Source organism: Dreissena polymorpha, chromosome 3 (genome assembly GCF_020536995.1).
Source record: "Dreissena polymorpha isolate Duluth1 chromosome 3, UMN_Dpol_1.0, whole genome shotgun sequence".
Classification (NCBI taxonomy): domain Eukaryota; kingdom Metazoa; phylum Mollusca; class Bivalvia; order Myida; family Dreissenidae; genus Dreissena; species Dreissena polymorpha.
In genome coordinates this window covers 74,433,018-74,454,815 of record NC_068357.1, presented here as the reverse complement: position 1 = coordinate 74,454,815, position 21,798 = coordinate 74,433,018, and the positions used below count along the sequence as shown (strand labels likewise).

Here is a 21,798-nt window from a genome sequence, read left to right as displayed (position 1 = left end):
TATATGAAACGCAATGAAGATTGTGTTATCATTTATATTACATATTTATGGCGGTAAGTCTTTCTGTAAATGTAAGTGAAAATTTTTTATCGTTATACTTCGCAGATAAACTGTAAAAATACAGTGGGAGAGCAGGCATGCATCAAGCAGGTGGAATCATGTAGATAACTTTAGTTCGCATCAATTAATCTAGATGAAACTTTGGTTATACACATAATAAGCCAATGCTTGGGGACCTGTCTTGGGATTGTATTTGGGTAGTGTCAGATTAAGGTCAAGGTCACAGTTACTTAAAAAAAAAAAAGAGTACACCAGTGACTGCTTAATAAATTTAGATTGAATGGAGGTATTCAGCTGAAACTTTTATCCATGGTTGCTAAAGTGCATGCAGACCTAGCTTGGTTGTGCTCAATTATAAAAATATCAAGTAAATAATAACTAAAATGTTGAAACCTGGTTTTATGGCATTTACATTTTTATGTCCCCCACCACTATTAGTGGGGGACATATTGTTTTTGCCCTGTCTGTTGGTCTGTACGTTGGTCTGTTTGGTCAAACTTTAACATTTGCCATAACTTTTGCAATATTGAAGATAGCATCTTCATATTTGGCATGCATGTGTATCTCATGGAGCTGCACATTTTGTGTGGTGGAAGGTCAAGGTCAAGGTCATCCTTCAAGGTCAAAGGTCGAAAAAAAAGAGTCAAAGCAGCCCAGAAGGGGACATAGTGTTTCTGACAAACACATTTCTTGTTTGTTAAGTTTTTCTAGGAATTTTAAAGTAGATGCAATAACACATTTTTAAATGCAGAAATTGTCAATGTTTATCTTTTTATTTGTGCTTATTTTGAAGTTAAATGCTTAAATGAAGTATTAATAAATTATAGTTTAGATTATCCATAGTTTATTTGCACAGTTTAACAGACCAGTGTATAGCTGACTGTAATCACAGAAAAGGATTTGTCCTTACCCCTGCGAAGATTTTTAGAACTGTTCTATAACATTTCTAGAATTGTACTGGAACTAATGACTAGAAGTGTTCTGGAATCATCCTTAAAATGCTCTAGAACGATTTAGAACAGTTGTTGAACGTTAAAGGGATCTTTTCACGCTTTGGTAAATTGACAAAATTGAAAAAAGTTGTTTCAGATTCGCAAATTTTCGTTTTGGTTATGATATTTGTGAGGAAACAGTAATACTGAACATTTACCATGCTCTAATATAGCCATTATATGCATCTTTTGACGATTTTAAAACCTAAAAATTATAAAGCGTTGCAACGCGAAACGATTGAATAATTTGGAGAGTTCTGTTTTTGTCGTTAAATTTTGTGAAACTACGAAGATTTCTTATATAAGGTATAAAATACGTTAAGTATGTACACTCGGCGGAATAGCTCAGTAGGCTAAAGCGTTTTTACTTCAGGACTCTGGCAGGACTCCAGGGGTCACTGGTTCGAAACCTGCTCCGGGCAATGTTTTTTTCCTTTTTTTAATTTTATTCTTGATTTTTTACTGGAGCTTTTACGATCCAATGTCTACATTTATCAATATAAAGCATTTAATGAATAAGTTATAAAATGCCAAAATCTGTGAAAAGGCCCCTTTAAATGAGAATAATTTCTAGAACAATTTGTTCTGAAACAGTTCTGAAGGTTTGTTCTAGAACAATTTTTGAACTAGCGTTCTAGAACTATTCCAGAATTTTTCTTGAATAAATTTCCAGAACTGTTATAGAATTCTTCTAGAATTTTTTTTCATTTAACGTTCAACAACTGTTCTAGAACAATTCTTGAACTATCGTTCTAGAACTATTCCAGAATTTTTCTTGAATAAATTTATAGAACTGTAATAGAATTGTTCTAGAAATTTTTTCTCATTTAACGTTCAACAACTGTTCCAGAATAATTCTAGAACATTTTCAGTATGATTACAGAACAGTTCTAGCCGGTGTGTTCCAGTACAATTCTAGAAATGTTTAGAACAGTTTCGAAGGGTTGCTTCAAATAAGTCTGGAACAAATGTTCTAAAACAGTTCTGAAAATGTCCGTAAACAGTTCTTTTCAATCTCTTCGGAGGCATCTGATGGGATCAGGCTCATCTGTGTACAAGCAACTTGTCACGAGGCTCTGTAGGTGTTTGAGCACTTTGCTCTGAAATCATTTAGATAACAAATGTAGTCACATCTTAAACTAAACAAGAAGTCTAAATGATCCAGCTGGACAGTATTACAAATATAGACATAACGTCTTTTTATTTAGTCAATATTGAGTGTACTTATTATCAAAGTATTCAAACAAATAATTACACATTTGATCACAACATTAGTATTTTCAAATTGAGAATGCTTCAATACAGCAAACCTTGTAAGTAAACTGGTGATGGATAACACAATTTGACATTCAGCACCAACTTAAATACGAACGCAATATATTCAAGACACTGTTGCAGGTTTTTATGATTTGAACGCATTAAATAATGGATTTTATATATTTCTAAGGGATTAAAATAAAAAGTATTAGACAACCAACAGTAACTACTGAGATTTTGCTTTGCAGCATTGTTCGTCAGGTCAATATCTTCGGAGGCATCTGATGGGATCATGCTCCTCTTTACAGGCAACTTATCACGAGGCTCTGTTGGTGTTTGATCACTGAACTCTAAAATCATTCATGAAATGTGTTGAAAACCAAACTTGAGCATTGTGTCATGCGATCATGAATACTTTGTTTTAGTCCATCAAATTTCACATTTGGAAATTCTGGCTAGACTGAGTAGTTACTCATACAAACAATTAGCTAATGTTATCGAACGTTTGTTCATCAGATTTTTTTTCCAAATAAATTCACTCACCCCTGGCTAGTGAGTGAGTGTGAAATTGGATAACTGTGAACAATGTGTTCATGTTTCATTTATAACAGGGAAAAAATCATATATCTATAGGCAGTGTTGACCAACTGATAAAAAAATACTTATAATAACACTTATTCAATGGAGGCAAATTGAATTTCTTGAGTCTCATTTAAGTGTCCAACTCACATTTATAAATATTAAAGCCTGTAATTTTGGACTGCCTGCCTGTCACTGAACTGTGAACATGCCTTGAAAATATTACCTACCTTGAGTTTTTTTCCTATCTTAAGTTGCCTCGAAAGCATGCTTAGGCGGTCGCTTTGCTTGCTTTAAGAGAAACCTCGTCATCTGTAATCAACAGTATATACAAATTTTAATTTTATTATTATGATAATATATTTATTTACAAGATTATTTTTCGTTATCCGAAAATATGATTGCCCGAACCTGTACTATTTACAACAAATTGTTTAACAATGATCAGGAAGACCCCTTAACTTTAATATTGATTTATTTCAATACTTTGTGTTTTTTATCAATACACAGTGTTATAAACAGTAAGTGAAATATACTTGCTCTTCGGCGATTGAAATATGGACATTTTTAGGGGACATTGTTAACCGAGACACCGCCTCGTTAAATAGGTCCGCGTTGAGCGAACTGAAATATCATTTTGCGGTATTCTCCGACAGGAATTTATTAACATTAGATCTAGTGACGAGGCGGGCTTAACGCTTTCAGTCATAAAAAAGTGTTCGCCCCATTCAAGAACCTTTTAGATTGGTACCAAAAAGTTTGGCTATCAAACGAATTTACTTACGATGGATTTCACTGATCACCGCATCGTATGTTTGTTTTTGGTAAGTGGCTTTGATGATATCTCCCTCCTGGTAGTGAGCAACATCTATTTTGGGTGCGACTACATTTTGTGGTTCGATAAAGCTCATAACGCGATTGAACAAGAAAATAACGTCTGCCATTTAAAAAAAGCGCGCTTATATGCACCCGACTGTTTTGCGTTAATGCTGCTCCGCTGACAGTCTACGTAAATAAAATAAAAACCAGTCAGCTCTGTTTTGTGAATTTTGGCCAATGAAATTATCTCTTACATTTGGGGTTAGGCTGGGTAGATTTTCAGAGACCCGTATGATGCGGTGCTGAAATAAGCTTTGGAATTTAATTTTCCAACTTAAAATTAATCCCTCCTTACTAAATTCATATCTTCATGTTAAGTTAAACGACACATAGAAAGGAAAACCATCTTCATGTATCGGAAAATGGTAAGTACCAGTGCTTGATATGTGATAAAGAATAATCAACCAGACAGAGAGTTCTTACGATGCTGTCCGGTAATCTTGCGCAGTTAAGGGTCAATTGTTTTAAAAACATGTTCTTTTATAAATTGGCAACATAATATCGAAATTGATTATGAAAATTATAAGTTCATGTGCTTATTAACACAAAAATATCTTATTAATTCAGTGAAGAACTGTCCGATTTGATCTCAAAACAAACATGACTCACCTCATTTTCAAACTATCACAGTGTCCGGTAATCTTGCGCACTTTGTATAATGACCTCGTCTAGGCAAAATTGTAGACATATGGTGTCCAATTATTGACAAAAAACATTCCAGAAAAATATTTTAAAAATCAGTTTGCAAAACCATTGAAATTAAATGTGGATTTCTAGTGCAGTTTTTGTTCACTACAAATAAAAAAAAATATAATCACTAATAATAGTGGACAATTACAACAATGTAATAAAAAAGTACCGGTATGCGTGAAAAAAAAAACATAACAGGTTTGATACCACAATCATGCTTCCATAGTGTACAGAAAATATCAAAACTAGGCCATTGCACATGCGGAGATCTAGCTGAAATAATTCGCGTTCAGAATAAATCTGAACGCTGAAACTCCGGTCTGCAAAAACCATAACGAAAATTAAATACAATACTATTATATCAATATGCTTAAAATTGCAAAAGAACATAAACAACTCATAAAGTTTTAGTTAATTAGTCCATTTTTACCTCAAATAGCGTCGAATTGAAGTTAAAAGGCATAATTTGTTTCAGTTAAACTTCTGCTTAAATCGCAATACAATCACTGACCTCTCGCCATGTTATGAAATATTTAAATATCAACCAATCAGAAGAAGGCATACGGTGTAATAGGCTGCGTTATCGATTAAAATCTACCTGCCGTATACAGCGGGCACAGCGATTGGAATTGAAAATGTGAGTAGTGTGTTGATTTAAATTGGTCAGGCGTGCAAAATTGAAAGAGTCATTACATAATTCTTACGGAACATTAGTGAGAAATGAATTATCTACACAGGCAGGGGTTTTTTTTAGAGAAAGGGGAAGACGCTGGACGCTGGGTGAAAGGGGAAAAAAAGAGTGCGAAAGAGAGATATCAGGGGAAAAAATAAAAACTGTTCATTTCAATGTCTATAACTCATCAAAAGAGACTTGTCTCTGTCCTTTTTGTTCTTAAACACATTTAACAGGTATTAAAGTCAAAGTCCTTAATAAAGTTGCAGGTGTAGATCTAATAATGGGAAATGTTTTCAACTATATTTTTGTACTGGGGCCGGGGGACGATGTCAATTTTGTGATTTCAATTTCATGATGAATGGGTTGACGATCTTGATTTGCTACAGTATTGGAAGGGAAAGGAGCGGCAGCTGCCGATTGTCTACTTTCACTTTCACAATGTTCGATGTTGATTACCTCGGAATCCTGCTGGGTTATAACGGTTTTCGATGATTCTTTCTTAAAAAATGCCTCGATGCGTTCAGTATCTTCCGAGTTCGAATGTTTTATTTTGTTTGTGTAAGAACGCTAATTGTGAGACATTTTTTTCTGTTTTCACGTTTATACCTCGGCTTGCACATAGCCCGGATGAAAATTCGACTGGTTTCCGGTAATTAATTGACGAAACACCCTTCTCGCGCAAGACCGGTATCCAGTAAAATAGTCACATGATTATTACGATTAGTTGCCCAGTTTACATGACGTTTTTAAGAGCTATATTTAGAATAACTGGGATTCCCAGATGTTGTGTGTTCGTCTGGAGAGAGAGAGCGCGAATTCGTTGTACATGGTGCAAATTGGATAATTGTCGAATGCCCCAAGGAAAAATAAACATTTCTTTGAGAGAAAATATTATATTTTGGTGAAAAATGATATTTTTGGTGGGGAAATTGTATTTTAAGGGGAAAAATTCTGGTAGGGGAAGACGCCGAATATCGGCGTCACTTTCTTAGTAAAAAAAACCCCTGACAGGTATGTAAATATTATTGCAATCCGTTGATATTAACTGTCTGATATTGGGGCTTGAATGTTGCGCACCAAATTCCTTGCGCATCAATATAGACAAAGAAGGAAAACTCTCGCTATTAAAAAGATAGAGTGGACTATTGACGCCAAGAGTCTGCCAAAGAAAAAATCATCAAAAGACTCTTAAGGCGGCAATTTATATTGACTAGCGGAGATCATACCAAATTGGTTTGACAGAATGGCGGGCTATGATGACTATGTCGTCTGATGCGATATATTTTCATGGCAAAAAATACCATAACTGATCGGATATTGTGCAATGGAATGCTTAATTACACATTGGATTTATGAATTCTTAATTTAAAGTATGAAAACGCTAAAGACTGCAGGGAATTTGTGATTCATTTTGAAGTTTTCGTAAGAAGGCCAGTGTTTACCATGTATAGGGATGACGCAACCGGTGTTTAAATGTAATGATCGAATTTAATTTTGCATGGAATACGTAACTTTTAAATCCGTTAATTCTTTAAAATGTGAAATTCCATCTTTCATCACTAAAGAAAACCATTCGTCGTCTGCGAGATTCGCAAATGCGAAGTGCGCAAGATTACCGGACGCGCAAGATTACCGGACTTAACTGTACACTTCGAAACACGGGTTAAGTAAGTCAACGTGTATTGTGGGTCGAACACTATTCTTAATACAGCTGTTATTACAATTCATAAATGGTCCATTTGCTGAAGGGCGAGTATAAGGCAAATGGACGCATTTTTTTTTCTGTTTTATAACTGGTTATCATTTTTTTAAACCACATAAACACCAATGCTTATTTTTTTGAAGATAACACTGCAAGTTAGGCAAGTGATTTCAGTATTTAACAATGCTCAATGTTTACATTGAAAGTCTCATTGCACGCAACTTCAGGCTGGGATTATAGACCTGTGATGCACACTAAAATAACTTCTTGAGGCCCGGGAATAGTTTATTATGAGACTTTAATCTATCGATGACTACAAGAAGATGAGACTTGGCAAAACATTAAATAATCTAAAAATTTGTGAAATTAACATTAATAACATGCAAGAGTAAAATGACATTGGTCACCTTTACACCCATGTATTCTGGAATGCCTGACTGAATAAGGTTAATTACTGAAATTTTAAGAAAAGCATATTTCTAAAACATCATTACAGAAGAAAACACTTTGTTTACATAAAACGAAAAAAAACAAGTGTTATTTTGTCCGAATTATGTTGCCTTCCAGAAGTAGTTACACACTTGGTAGTGTGGCTCACACATAAGGTAGAATGGCCGTGGTAACTACTTGGGAGGCAAAACAACTAGGGGAAAGGAAACTACTTAGGAGCAAAACAACCTGATACTGTTCAGAATTTAATTTTGTTTGAACATGTTGATTTTTGTAAACCACAATCATTTGCTTGTGAATTAAGTTTCTGTAATTATAAACCTGTTAATGAATTTAAGAGTTTATATTTGTTTCAAAATATACATTCATATGTCTTTTTTCCAGGTCCACTGAAGTGTGTGAAGAAACTGTATTTTGATGATGAAACACTTCCAGTGCCACGTTCTACGCACTATTGGAGACAGATTTAATGTAGAAAAACTACACAAATATCTGAATAATGTTATGAAAAAGATGGATGAAATCCACCCATTACAGTTACCAGAAGCTCCTGTAGTTAGTCACCTAATTCCAGTTTAGTTCTCTGAGATTCTTGTGATGGTGAATGTTGAGGAACTCTGTGAAGTCCTAGTGTTTTAATTGTCACAAGATTACATGCAAATTCAGAAGACACTAAGTATGCAGAATTCCGAACAGATACAGTAAAAAAAATATTAAATAATGTGTAATTTGGTGACAAATTATAGTCAGTTATATACATGTATATGTATGTGTGTAGCAGAAGATTTTGTAAGGACTTAAAGGAGAAGTACTTTTTGGTATTTCAGGGATAATTTTCTTCAGTTCTCCATAAAAGCTTATGTTTGGATACTCATTAGGAGTGCCTTGTAACGTTGTTTCTAGTGAGTACCCACATAATGTTTTAGGATTAGAAATAATACAAAGTATCCCAGACCTATCAACAAACACTCCTCCTTAACATTAGTCCTCTGTTTGTGTATGATATATATATATATATGTCATGATATGACAGCAATATCTTGCAGACACCACAGCAAGCAAAGTTTCAATGTGAAAATTGTTTTGAAATATAATTTGAAAGAAGTCAAATTATCATTGTCTGAACTAGTTTATTTTAAATATGTAGAACAATTGTAGGACAATTGTAGACTTTGGTTCTAGACCTGTTCTATATGTGTTCTTATTCCCCACTAGAATGTTTGTAGAACTTACTGGTTCTTAAAGAGTTCTAAATGTGTTCTAGAACTACAGTTTAGAACATTTTTAGAAATTTCTTGAACTTATTTTGTTCTAGAAATGTTCTAAAAATGTTCTTGTATATTATTGGAACAGTTTCAGAACTAAGCCTTGTTCCACAAATGTCTGGAATTATTCTAGAAAACAGTTCTGGAACAATTCCAGAACATAAGTTCTAGAACGCAAATATGGAACATTCTAGAACTGTTCTTGATTTTCTGGAACAGTTCCAGAACTGTTCCAATTTCTAGAACAAATCTTCGCAGGGGTATAATGGTTCGTATTTGCTGGTTTAGTGGTTGTTATAAAAGCAATAATGAGATGCTGATTACGTATACATTTGTATTAAGTATTAAGTTTTTGATATAAGATTTCTGTACACCTATTAAAAAATTCGATATAACTACTGTATGAGTATAGTAGTCATAAATTTGGCAGAATAAATCAAGGTTTATGTGAATTTTAAATATACATTATATATTGTCAGGTGAAATATTGTTAATGTTATTCTTGTTGGCAATTTTTGGCATATGAAAATGTATTGTTGGAATAAATCAAGTCTGTTATTACATTAGTGATTGTTACAACTCATGATTATCGCATATTTGAATGCATGAAAAAATTGTTAACAGACCATAATATTTGTGAACAGACATACCATCCCATGATGAAGTTACTTATAATTGCATTACCATATTGTTATACAATTAAATTATTTTTGAAGTATCAGTGAATAAATAAAAACATCTGATGATGAATATTAGGTTAGTAAAATCATTTGAAGGGGCCTTTTCATGTTTTGGTAAATTGACAAAATCAAAAAAAAATGTTTCAGATTTGCAAATTTTCTTTATAATGATATTTGTAAGGAAACTGTTACGAGTAATAATGAAGAGTTACCATGCTCTAAAATACCCATGATATGCATCTTTTGACAATTAAAAAACCTAAAAACTTATAAAGCGTTGCAAACGCAAAACAATTGATTAATTTGGAGAGTTCTGTTGTTGTCATTATATTTCGTGATACTACAAGCACTGCTTATATAATGTATAAAATACATCACTCATTGTATGACTATGAGCACAGATGGCCGAGTGGTCTAAGCTGTAGACTTTTACACCAGGGGTCAGTGGTTCGGGCCCAGTTAAGGTTTACTTTTTTTCTTTCTTTAATTTTATTATTGTTTTTTTACTGGAGTTTTTTAGATCCCATGTATACATTTATCACTATCAAGCATTTAATGGCAAACTTCAAAAATCTGTGAAAAGGTCCCTTTAATATTGTGTTAGTAAATCTTGCATATAAGGTCCATTTGGTTTAGTGGATATAGTTTCTTACTAGCAACCGGTTGGTCATGGGTTTGATCCCCACTGTGGGAGCGTTCTTCAGATCTCCGACATCAAGTACGGGATCTACCCATAAAACGAACTGGAGAGCATTTTTATAAGCCCAGAGCTCCAGATAAGGTTTTGTGAAATTCTTAAATTACTACCAGATTTTCAAAAAGAATTCTTAACTCTGAAATTTTATTCTTAACGTTACTACTAAGTTTTGGAAAATAATTCTTATTTTTTCTGAATGACCTAAAATAAATAATAATGGTTATTTTCATGCAAAAAAAATCAAAATAAACATACTAGCAACTTTATTTATACGAGTTCAACAGTGTCTTTTCAGTATTATACAATTTTATTTTTCCAATACCTTCATATGCCCAAACTGTGTTTAGATTGCATGCCTTAGATGAATTTTTACATATTTCACATTTAAAACGGGTCTCCCCTTCAATCTTTTCAACGATTAGCCACAGGACTTGTCCCTTCCACTCATTCAATGTTTTTTTGTGTGTTTAAGTTTGGACCCTTCGTGTCGCGTTTTTGTTTAGCTTTTCCGACTGTGCCGGCAACTGAACATACAACATCGTATAAGATATTTTCTATAATGTCTTTCTAAACATTTAACTTCGGCTCACTTTGCGTACAATATGTTAAAAGCGTGTTTTGGACGCTTTGCAGTTTTTTAGGACGCTCTCTGGGCGCCGCCATTGTTTTTTGACAGATAGACTGTATACGCCGCTTTTATTGGAAAAATGCGCTTTGTTAAACAAACCCGATAACCATTCTATATAAGCACCGCAAAGATCTTTAATACGCCAAAAGAACTCAATAAAAATCGATACGAACCGATGTAAAAATAATATTCGTAACTTGATTTTGTAATTCTTAATGGTACGACAAGATTTTAAAATAAATACGTAACGGACTTGAAAATAATTCGTAATTACGAAAATACGACCCTTATCTGGAGCTCTGAAGCCTGAGGCTTTTCGTGCAATCAAGCTAAAATAAATACACTGGTTTAACCCTTTGCCACTCAGATGTGAAAAATGACTATGTACAAACAGCATAAACCCAGAAAAGCCTGCGAGTAACTCATTTTGTATATGGAAGTTTAAAAAAAAATCTTAAATGAGCATGTTTGTGAAGTTTTGTTTTTAGCCTTTGCAGCCTGTTCAGGCTAGTCAGGGATACATTTTCTACTGTATGGATTTTTGTGCAGATATAAACTATCAGTGTTCCAGTTCTTTTCATATGTGGTATTAATTGCATTTGGTACGTAAGGTGATGCAGGTTTACTATAACGATATATATTTTGATACCGGTTTTGCATCATGTAGTTTAATTAACGTAAATGTTTAGCTTAACAATACATTTGCACGCGTAATTGGGATAAATGTGTATAAAAGTAACTGGATTGCTAAACCTTTGAAGTCCCTAAAAAATTGAGACTTTGTTTTTTGGTCAAAACCCTTTGTATTGCTAAAGCAAATCATACCAATAAGCTTGCAGGTAACTTTTTCAAACAGATAACAAATATCTTATATATTTTATGCAAATATATATACCAAAAATACAGGTAGAACTGTACTTCCCGTGTTCTTGGATATTGAAGGGTGTATAACTGACTTTACAGAAAGATTTTCAGCAATTATAATAAATATATTTAGCTTCTTAAACAGTTACTTTATTAGGTTTTCCATTCTGAATTATGATGCAAATACAACAACACATTAAAACTCATAACTTATACTATTTCTTCATTTTTTTTGACAAGAAATCACAAGCCAACTAGTAAGCTAAGTAAAGGTGGGTTTCCACTGCCGATCCGATCAATTCCATCATCCCGATCACCGAAATTTCCCTACCAAACCCGACCAAGCTCGACTAAAAAGGGCATACACGACTTCTTCTCAACCTCTTGTCGATAACACACGACCCTCACACGACTCATTCTCGACGTCTACTCAACCATATTTTTTAACATGTAAAAAAATATCGGGTAGGAAGCCTGACCAATGTCGACCTACCTGACTGCCCCCGACCACTCATGCCGACCGAACCAGACCAGTACCCGACCGCTTGGTCGGGCTTGATCGAGTTGATCTGATCGACAGTGGGAACCCATCTTAAATGAAAACTTATGTCACTGCCTCATCCATTTCCCATTGTGTTTTCTAACGGTTTTAGCCACCGATGCAATCAAATCATTTAATATCGGGGCGACAATGTCTTTTTCTGGGTTTACAGATTGAATGTCAGGATGGTTAGACGACACCATATGTAGCCATTATTATGACAACAAAGTGTTTTTATGTCCCCCACCACTATAGTGTGAAAGGTTAAGGTCAAGGTCATAGTTCAAGGTCAAATGTCAAATATAAAGCTTCAAAGCAGCGCAGAAGGGGACATAGTGTTTCTGACAAACACATATCAGAGTTGTTTTGAACTGCTTTCGGTTTAGCCGGCCTTCCCTTGCGCGCAGACATTTTGTTTTTTGACGGGTTTATCAGTTACAGGAAATCATGCGACAGAATAGACAATAATACCAGAACCCAGTCTACAACTTTTCGGTAATATAAATTAATGAAAAGCACCGTTAGGCTAGAGACTAACAAATCATGCTGCGCTGACGCAGAGGGTTGTACGGCCCTTTTCTGGAGCTCTGTATATATAATACAATTTTTTGTTTTAAACTAGGTTTGAGATGGGCAGCAAGATATTTGAAATGTTTATATCAGCCACTGGAATGTGATACCCACCAGTGCAAATTGATACCCAATGTATGATAATTAAATGCTATTTGAGTTGACAGGTCTGAAATGTATACTTGATCAATTTCATTTAAATAAAGGAAGCTCCTTTCCTGCAATTATCAAATCTCTTATCGGATGAATTAGGTGGTCTCAATTTTTGTTTAAACTGGGCGGATTCTTTAAATTGTTGCAAAAAAAGAATTGAATGAAGCAACTATTGAAAATAACTTAATGGCCTGGAGTTTTAAAAATATGTATTTTCAAGTCTATAGTTACACTACATGTATGCATAATAATTATACTTATATTTTAACATTAAGATTTAGCAGAATAAACTACAAAACAATTTTCATTTTGAAATGTTATTTTAATAAACAAAAGAGCTGTAAAGAGAAAAGAGCTGTACGCTGAATTATTATAGCTTACAGTGAACATGATGTGAACTTTATATTTCAATGTTTAGTAATGCTAAAACTGCAACAAATGAAGTCTATAAATGCCTGAACCTCCTACACTCAACATTGCTGACAACTATTCAACAAATCCTTCTTTTCTTTTTATACCCCCCAGATTGAATGATCAGGGGGTATATTGTGTTTGGTCTGTCTGTCTGTCTGTCTGTCTGTCTGTCTGTCTGTCTGTCTGTCTGTCTGTCTGTCTGCCTGCCTGCCTGCCTGCCTGCCTGCCTGCCTGCCTGCCTGCCTGCCTGCCTGCCTGCCTGCCTGCCTGCCTGCCTGCCTGCCTGCCTGCCTGCCTGCCTGCCTGCCTGCCTGCCCTGCCCTGCCTGCCTGCCTGTCCCAAAACTTTAACCTTGCTCATAAAAAGAAAACTCTTGGGTCTATGTTCTTTAAACTTCACATGTGCATGCATCTCATTGAGAGACAATCGAACATGGTTTGAGGTCAATTGCTCAAAGGTCAAGGTCACTGTGACCTTTACATTCACAGTGTTTCTAAAATAGCCGCTGTACGGCTTCAAAGCGCAGTAGGGGGCATTGTGTTTCACAAACACAGCTCTTGTTTAATTTGCTAATCATTTTGCATTATTAAAATGTTTGCAATATTCTGTTTTCGACTTGTACTTACCAATACACTTTAAGGCATCTAAGATCCAACTTTATATTAAAGACGTCTGATTTAATTTAGCTGATAAAGTTATTGAGTTCATCAGTTCTTAACCCGGTGTCAAATTAATAAGAGATGACAGATCTGTCTGATAAAGGGCATGTAATTTTGGAAACAGTCAATCAAAAACCTTATCAGTGTTTACTGTTCACTTAGATCACAAAATACAGTTAAATAAAGCCATATAAACATACCTTTATCCCCATTATTCTTGTTTGACACATATTTAAACACAAATATTTGATCAACGAGGTTTATTCTGGCGGTGTTAGCCGTATAAGGTGGTTTAGCATATATAATTATATTTTCTTTAGACCATAATGGGATTTAAATGGACTTAACATGTAACGTCAATGATTTTTGCTGCCCTTGAGTCAAATATAAGGACCTATTTCGACAGGCTAGTCACATTGAAACTGATTTCTTGTTTTATTATCATTGATTACTGATTTGCAATGAAACACACTTGGGTTGATTTACATGAACTTTCAAGGTAAGTAAGGTGATTGAACTTTTTTTTACTGAATCGTGGGTTTGAGAGTGTGTTATTAGCTCGTCTGTTTTCGGAGAAAACCCGAGGTATTGTCATAGCCAGCTCGTCTTGTCGTGTCCTGTTGTGTTGTCCGCTGTCCGCGTCGTGCTAAAACCTTAACATTTTGTTAACCTTTTGAATATTTGCTCTAAAATCAAATCCACCTACAATTTTGAAACTTCATAATTTTGTAGATGCACCTTGATGAGTTCTACACCCCACACCAATTTTTGTGTCACTAGGTCAAAGGTCAAGGTCACTTATTCAAAACTGCACCCGCAGTTGAGCGTTGGCACCCGTTATGCGGTGCTCTTGTTTTTAATCACTCAAATCAAATCTAGCTGTATCCATTTTTGCTATTTTAACCAAAATATTGTCAACACTTAATACACAAAGTGCAGTCATCTAGCGATAATAAAAACTAATAATATTTTATTATATTAATGAACATGCTCAAGTTCAAAGTCAACGTTTGATTTCAAAGGATAAGTTTGATAATTATTTCAGTAGCCCACTTTAAATTGACATTCAATAGGCGACATTGAATTATCTATGTATCATTATAAAATTGTACAGTACATCTGTGTTTAAAATAAATGGGAATTTGAGGTTAATATAAACCCATATTCACATTTAGTCTGTACAATAGCTCCAATAAATACCACTTATGTTTGATCCCCTTGAATTAAAACCATGGACTGAACAGTTTTTATGCCCTTGGTAGGGTGGCATATAGCAGTTGAACTGTCCGTCAGTCAGTATGTCAGTCTGTCCGTCCGTCTGAAAAAAACACTTTAACGTTAGCCATAACTTTTGCAATATTGAAGATAGCAACTTGATATTTGGCATGCATGTGTATCTCATGAAGCTGCACATTTTAAGTGGTGGAAGTTCAAGGTCAAGGTCATCCTTCAAGGTCAAAGGTCCAAAAAAAAATCAAAGCGGCGCAGTAGGGGGCATTGTGTTTCTGAGGAATAAATCTCTTGTTATTATGCCCCCGGTAGGGTTGCATATAGCAGTTGAACTGTCCGTCAGTCAGTATGTGTGTATGTGTGTATGTCAGTCTGTCTGTCCGTACGAAAACTTTAATGGCCTTAACTTTTTATGCCCCCGGTAGGGTGGCATATAGCAGTTGAACTGTCTGTCAGTCAGTATGTCAGTCTTTCCGTCCGTCCGAAAAAAACTTTAACATTGGCCATAACTTTTTCACTATTGAAGATAGCAACTTGATATTTGGCATGCACGTGTATCTCATGGAGCTGAACATTTTGAGAGGTAAAAGGTGAAGGTCAAGGTCATCCTTCAAGGTCAAATGTCAAATATATGGCGTCTGTCCGTCCGAAAACTTTAACATTGGCCATAACTTTTTCAATATTGAAGATAGCGACTTGATATATGGCATGCATGTGCATCTCACGGAGCTGCACATTTTGAGTGGTGAAAGGTGAAGGTCAAGGTCATCCTTCAAGCTCAAATGTCTAATATATGGCGTCTGTCCGTCCAAAACTTTAACATTGGCCATAACTTTTTTAATATTGAAGATAGCAGCTTGATATTTGGCATGCATGTGTATCTCATGAAGCTGCACATTTTGAGTGGTGGAAGTTCAAGGTCAAGGTTATCCTTCAAGGTCAAAGATAAAAAAAAAAAAAAAAAAAATTCAAAGCAACGTTCTCATGAAGCTGCACATTTTGAGTGGTGGAAGTTCAAGTCAAGGTCATCCTTCAATGTCAAAGGTAATAAAAAAAATAATAATTCAAAGCGGCGTTCTCATGAAGCTGCACATTTTGAGTAGTGGAAGTTCAAGGTCAAAGTCATCCTTCAAGGTAAAAGGTAAACAAAAAAATAAAAAAATATTGAAAGCGAATAGGGGGCATTGTGTTTCTGACAAACACATCTCTTGTTAGTCCCCTACCGGTTTCACCGGAGGGGACTTATGGTTTTGTCTCCGTCCGTCCGTCACACTTTTTTGGATCCTGCGATAACTTTAAAAGTTCTTAATATTTTTTCAGGAAACTTGGAACATAGATAGATGGCAATATGGACATTATGCACATCATTTCATTTTGTTCCTACGTCAAAAATTATGGTTGCTATGGCAACAAATAGACTAGAAATACTGCTGAAAATTGTGTTTTTTCTGGATCCTGCGATAACTTTTAACGTTCATAATATTTTTTCATGAAACTTGAAAAATGGATAGATGGCAATATGGACATTATGCACCTCATTTCATTTCGTTCCTACGTAAAAAAAACTGGTTGCTATGGCAACAAATAGACTAGACATACTGATGAAAATTGTGGTTTTCTGGATCCTGCGATAACTTTTAAAGTTCTTAATATTTTTTCATGTAACTTGAAACATGGATAAATGGCAATATGGACATTATGCACGTCATTTCATTTCATTCCGACATCAAAAATTCTGGTTACTATGGCAACAAATAGACTAAAATTACTGCTGAAATGGTGGTTTTCTGGATCCTGCAATAACTTTTTAAGTTCTTAATATTTTTTCATGAAACTTGAAACATGGATGGATGGCAATATGTACATTATGCACGTCATTTCATTTTGTTCCTAAATAAAAAAAATTAGTTGCTATGGCAACAAATATATATTTAAAAAAATCTGGAATTTCTGACAATGATGGAGCCGGTAGGGGACTTATATTGCTTGACAATAGTCTTGTTTATATTTTATGTTTGAATTCCTTAATGCATTGAAATGCCCAAAAATGAAATTTAAGATTGGGAGGAGACTAGTAAAACCCTAGAAATTGGAAAGATAGCCCCAGTGCAATGAACAGCAGTCTGTATTATGTGTGTGTATGTCATGATTTACAATGTGCATGCCCTACATTCATGTAGTCATCCATAAAGTTCACAATCCTTGTATTATTGTTGTCAAATGTAACAAATGTAACAGGCAAGGACCATTACAGTGTTGAAAAGACAGCAAAGGTCATACTTTAGGAAGCGTGTGTTTTATTTATCAGAATTACACATTTTGTTTTAATACAGTTGATAAATTGCTGGTATGTATGTGTTTGTTTTGTAACTGTTGTATAATTGATGTGTAATAAAATGTAATTGGCCAATATTGTCTGTCATACAGGTTTCAAATACTCACATGCTGATGAAGAGGCATAAATGCAATATTTATAAATTTGATTGCTTATTGTTTTTATGCCCCCGAAGGAGGGCATCGAACTGTCCTTTTGTCCGTCTTTTCGGGGGCATATAGTGATCAAACTGTCCGTCTGTCCATCTTTCCGTCACACTTTGGGTTTAGGTTTGAAAAAAGGCTCATTATAACTTCTATTTCGCTTCAGATAGCAACTTGATATTTGGCATGCACGTGTATGTCATGGAGCTGAACATTTTGAGTGGTGAAAGGTAAAGGTTAAGGTCATCCTTCAAGGTCAAAGGTCAAAAAAACAAATCCAAGGGAGGATATAAGCTTTTTAGGGAGATAATTATCTGTACCTGCCAAATGATAAAAAAAAATCAAAGCGGCGCAGTAGGAGGCATTTTGTTATTGACAAACACATATCTTGTTTTTGATTAAATTTATAAAATTCTAATTGACCTGATGAAAACACGCACATTTAAATTAGGCTGTCTTTGATGAGCAGATAAAGGATGAAGGTTGAAATGTCTTGTTTGTTTCTGCCTTTGAAAATGCTTCTATTATGATTTTGGCTCATCTAAATTGGTATGTATGCAGGTAACTATTTAAAAGAGAAACGTTGAGGTTAATAGGTCAAACTCAGTTAAGAAAGCCTTTTAACATGAAGACTGTTTAATTTCCAAAGATCATTTTGATTCCCAGAATATCTTAAGAACATGTCGACCTAGGATTATGCAAGTCAGCATGCTGGTTTCTCTGCAAGATATAAACAGGATAGAATCTGGATCATGGGCATCCAAAAACTAGGTTACCAGGTCAAGAATTGTTTAAGAAAAACTTTGTTGCTACTCTACTATCTATGCCATGTTTATGACTCAATCTTTATCAAACGTGGTCAGAATGTTTTATCTTGACAGTGTCAAGGCCATTATTTAACTCAGTCACCAGGTCAATTTATTTGACTATTGGCGTACCTTGTACTCAGGTGAGAGCATTAGGGCCACCATGGCCCTCTTGTTTTATTTCTCTCTTAATTTATGGCATATTCTACCATGGCACGTGACTTGTTTTCTATATACAAAGAAGGAAAACTACCGTGGGTTATTACCCTGATATACCAACGGAGATAAGTATGACGTCACTTTGATTGTCCGCGCACTGTTTATGAATGAAAACAACGTCATTTGATTGTCATTAATGTGGTAACATCACGTTTTTCGCAGAAAAGTGGAGGACGTTCGGTTAATATAATTCTCATTTATAACATTTAAATTTGCGATTACTTATTAATAAAATCGTGTTTGAATCGAAATAATCGATGTGTAAGCATTGGTTATTGTGGTAATAACCAACAGTATGTCGTTCTGATGCTTGTTATCAAACCACTCGAGCTACGACCTCGTGGTTTAATTCCTACGCATCGGAACTCCATACCTTTGGTTATTACCGCAATCATAAACCAACGGTTACCCGTCGATTATTTCTTATTTATATAATGGTTTCATTTACCGTCATACATGCCATACGTCCCGGATTGTCCGGCATTGTCCCGGTAATGAAGAGCGTGCCCTGCAGTCCCGAAAATCTTTCAAATGTCCCAGATTTTACAAAATCCATATATACATGTAACTTATCTTAGGTTTAACTGCATCTCGAATCACTGTGTTCCCACTAATACGCAACGTCTCCATGGCAATGCCTACCCGAATAGGTGACTACGCTACGTGTCAAAATCGATCGATTAACAGGGATCCTATTATCATATCGATTGTCTCACGTTTGCAGTCAAACAGAAAGGCGACATTGTTTAATGTGGTTGTTAATTGGCATTAATATACTGATTTTATGGCAGTTAAATGGCGCACGCTTAAAATGAGCGACAACACTCGTAAGCAGTGTAACTGCAGTAAGATCATGCAGATGACGAGTGACGTAATTTTCATAAGCCTGCGATTTTATGGCAGTTTGTTGAATTAATTACACACAACTGTAAATGTTTCGTTCGATTTTAAAATGAGCAATATTCAATTTGTAATCCGAAACACACTTCCGAATTGTTATGCTTACGCGACATAAACAAATTCTAGCGTCAAATAAACAGTGCTTTATCCTTTGTCTCAATAAAAAGCGCGCGAAAATTATGCAGACATGTAGAACGTCGCATGGAAAATGTGGATGTATTTTGTGTTGTACAAAAACATGAACAACACGTCAGACGATTTATGCTTGTTCAGTGGAAAAAAACCACCCCGATTGGACATATTTCATCACATCTTTAAATAGTAACAATTGGCTACAAAGTTTTTATGCGGCCGTGGATACGCCCACACGTTTTCTGCTGATATGTGACATGTACACAAAGCAATTTGGTGCTCTTTTTTAACAAAAAAAACACGTGGCTTGTATCTAGTAACGGAAGTAGTAATGTTTAATTTGACGTTAATAGATATTTCGGATAGTCTTTTGAACTAATAGCAATTTACGATGTAAAAAAATGCGTACCAAAAATTCATATATGTCTATATAATTATATTGCTATATTAATTCATGTCCTGGAAAATCGGCAAAAGTCCCGGAAAATTGAGCACAATGTCCCGGAATTGGTTTGAAAATTTATGGCATGTATGATAACCGTTGAAAACAGGAGTTTTCTTTTTAAAAGTTGCAGATACAGCCAAACATTTAAATGGAAATATTACAATAATACAGGGATGCTAGGTGTTACCTAAACTTAAAGGCGGTTTAGTGTGGGTTGTGTTCATGTTCTTGTGAACAAGAAATTGATAAAACCATTGTTATACATGTATATGTTGAAATAGCCATTGAGTATATAAACAGGAAAATAAACCTGTAAATGTCAATGTTTACTGAGTTGTCATTTTTACAAGTTAGGTAAATAGGTATTGAATATTTAATAATGGGTTATTCAAGTTCAGTTAATACATGAAACCATTCATAACCTCTGGTGTACATTCGCTTTGTAATTTTAAACAACATAACTTGGAAAACAGTCAGTAGATAAATAGTTATTTACAAAACTGGTTTGAAATACTGGAATTGAAACAATATTTGTGTTTAAAGTGAAACAAACTGCCCATTGTTGAGAGCTTTAGGATTTTGATCGGGAAGATTATAATAGGGGGAATAACAATTTTGAGGAGTGGTCAATATTGTTTGTATAGAATGTGTGTGTATTTTGAAGTTTTTTAGTTTTTTCCAAAAAAGTTTAAAAAATGGGACACATTTCGAATTATAGCTTCAATTTTCATTTTTATACCCCCATTACCATTGGTAATTTGGGCTATATAGGAGTCACTTTGTCGGTTTGTTGGTCGGTCTGTCTGTCCCAAAATTTCATCCAATCTTCACCAAACTTGGTGACAAGTTGTATTTAGATGATGTCTAGTTTAAGATTGAATATGGGTCATGCCGGGTCAAAAAAAGGTCACGGGGTTACTAAGTGGGTTTTAAACCGAAAGTTTGTCCGGACCATAACTATGTCATTTATCATTAGATTTTAAAATGACTTGGTACATTTGTTCACCATCATAGGACGGTGTGTGACGCGAAATAAGTACGTCGATAGCTCCAAGGTCAAGGTCACACATGGAGTTCAAAGGTCAAATTCTTGTCCGGGCCATTACTATGTCGTTCATTGTGAGATTTGAAAATCATTTGGCACATTTGTTCACCATCATTGGACGGTGTGTCGTGTGAAAGAATTACGTCCATATATCCAAGGTCAAGGTCACACTTTGAATTCAAAGTCAAAAAATGGCCATAAATGAGTTTGTCTGGGCCATAACTATGTCGTTCATTGTGAGACTTGAAAATCATTTGGCACATTTGTTCACCATCATTGGACGGTGTGTCGCGCAAAAGAATTATGTCGATATCTCCAAGGTCAAGGTCACACTTATGAGTTCAAAGTTAAAAAATGTCCATAAACGAGCTTGCCCGGGCCATAACTATGTCGTTCATCGTCAGATTTTAAAACCATTTTGCACATTTGTTCACCATCATTGAATGGTGTGGCGCGCAAAAGAATTACGTCCATATCTTCAAGGTCACGGTCACACTTGGAGTTCAAAGGTAAAAAATGGCCATAAAAGAGCTTATCCAGGCCATAACTATGTAGTTCATTGTGAGATTTCAAAATCATTTTGCACATATGTTTACCATAATTGGACGGTGTGTCAGGTGAGAGAATTACGTCAATATCTCCAAGATCAAGGTCACACTTTGAGTTCAAATGTCAAAAATGGCCATAAATGAGCTTTTCGGGGCCATAACTATGTCCTTCATTGTGAGATTTTAAAATCATTTGGCACATTTGTTCAACATCGTTGGACGGTGTGTCATAAGAAAGA

The 21,798-nt window shown here is 35.0% G+C and overlaps 1 protein-coding gene and 1 long non-coding RNA gene across 6 annotated transcripts in view; one reads left to right on the top strand and one right to left on the bottom strand.

The window, feature by feature from the left end:
- The window catches only part of LOC127874777 (pleckstrin homology domain-containing family G member 1-like), a 290,411-nt gene that overhangs the window by 182,975 nt on the left and 85,638 nt on the right, over positions 1-21,798 (top strand). The window contains exon 1 of one of the 5 annotated variants that reach the window (XM_052419387.1): positions 14,031-14,255. The exons of 3 other annotated variants lie outside the window; for them this stretch is intronic. In XM_052419387.1, coding sequence (XP_052275347.1) covers positions 14,243-14,255 — 13 coding nt within the window. In that variant the 5' untranslated portion in view covers positions 14,031-14,242. Of the gene's footprint in view, positions 1-14,030; positions 14,256-17,212; positions 17,334-21,798 lie in introns of those variants that run through there. One more of the 5 variants, XM_052419392.1, reaches the window with a different exon arrangement.
- LOC127874796 (uncharacterized) lies at positions 1,880-3,728 on the bottom strand. Its single transcript, XR_008047098.1, has 4 exons — positions 3,673-3,728; positions 3,119-3,200; positions 2,537-2,659; positions 1,880-2,152 (listed from the first exon to the last, which is right to left on the bottom strand). It is a non-coding gene; the product is annotated as an uncharacterized LOC127874796 (long non-coding RNA).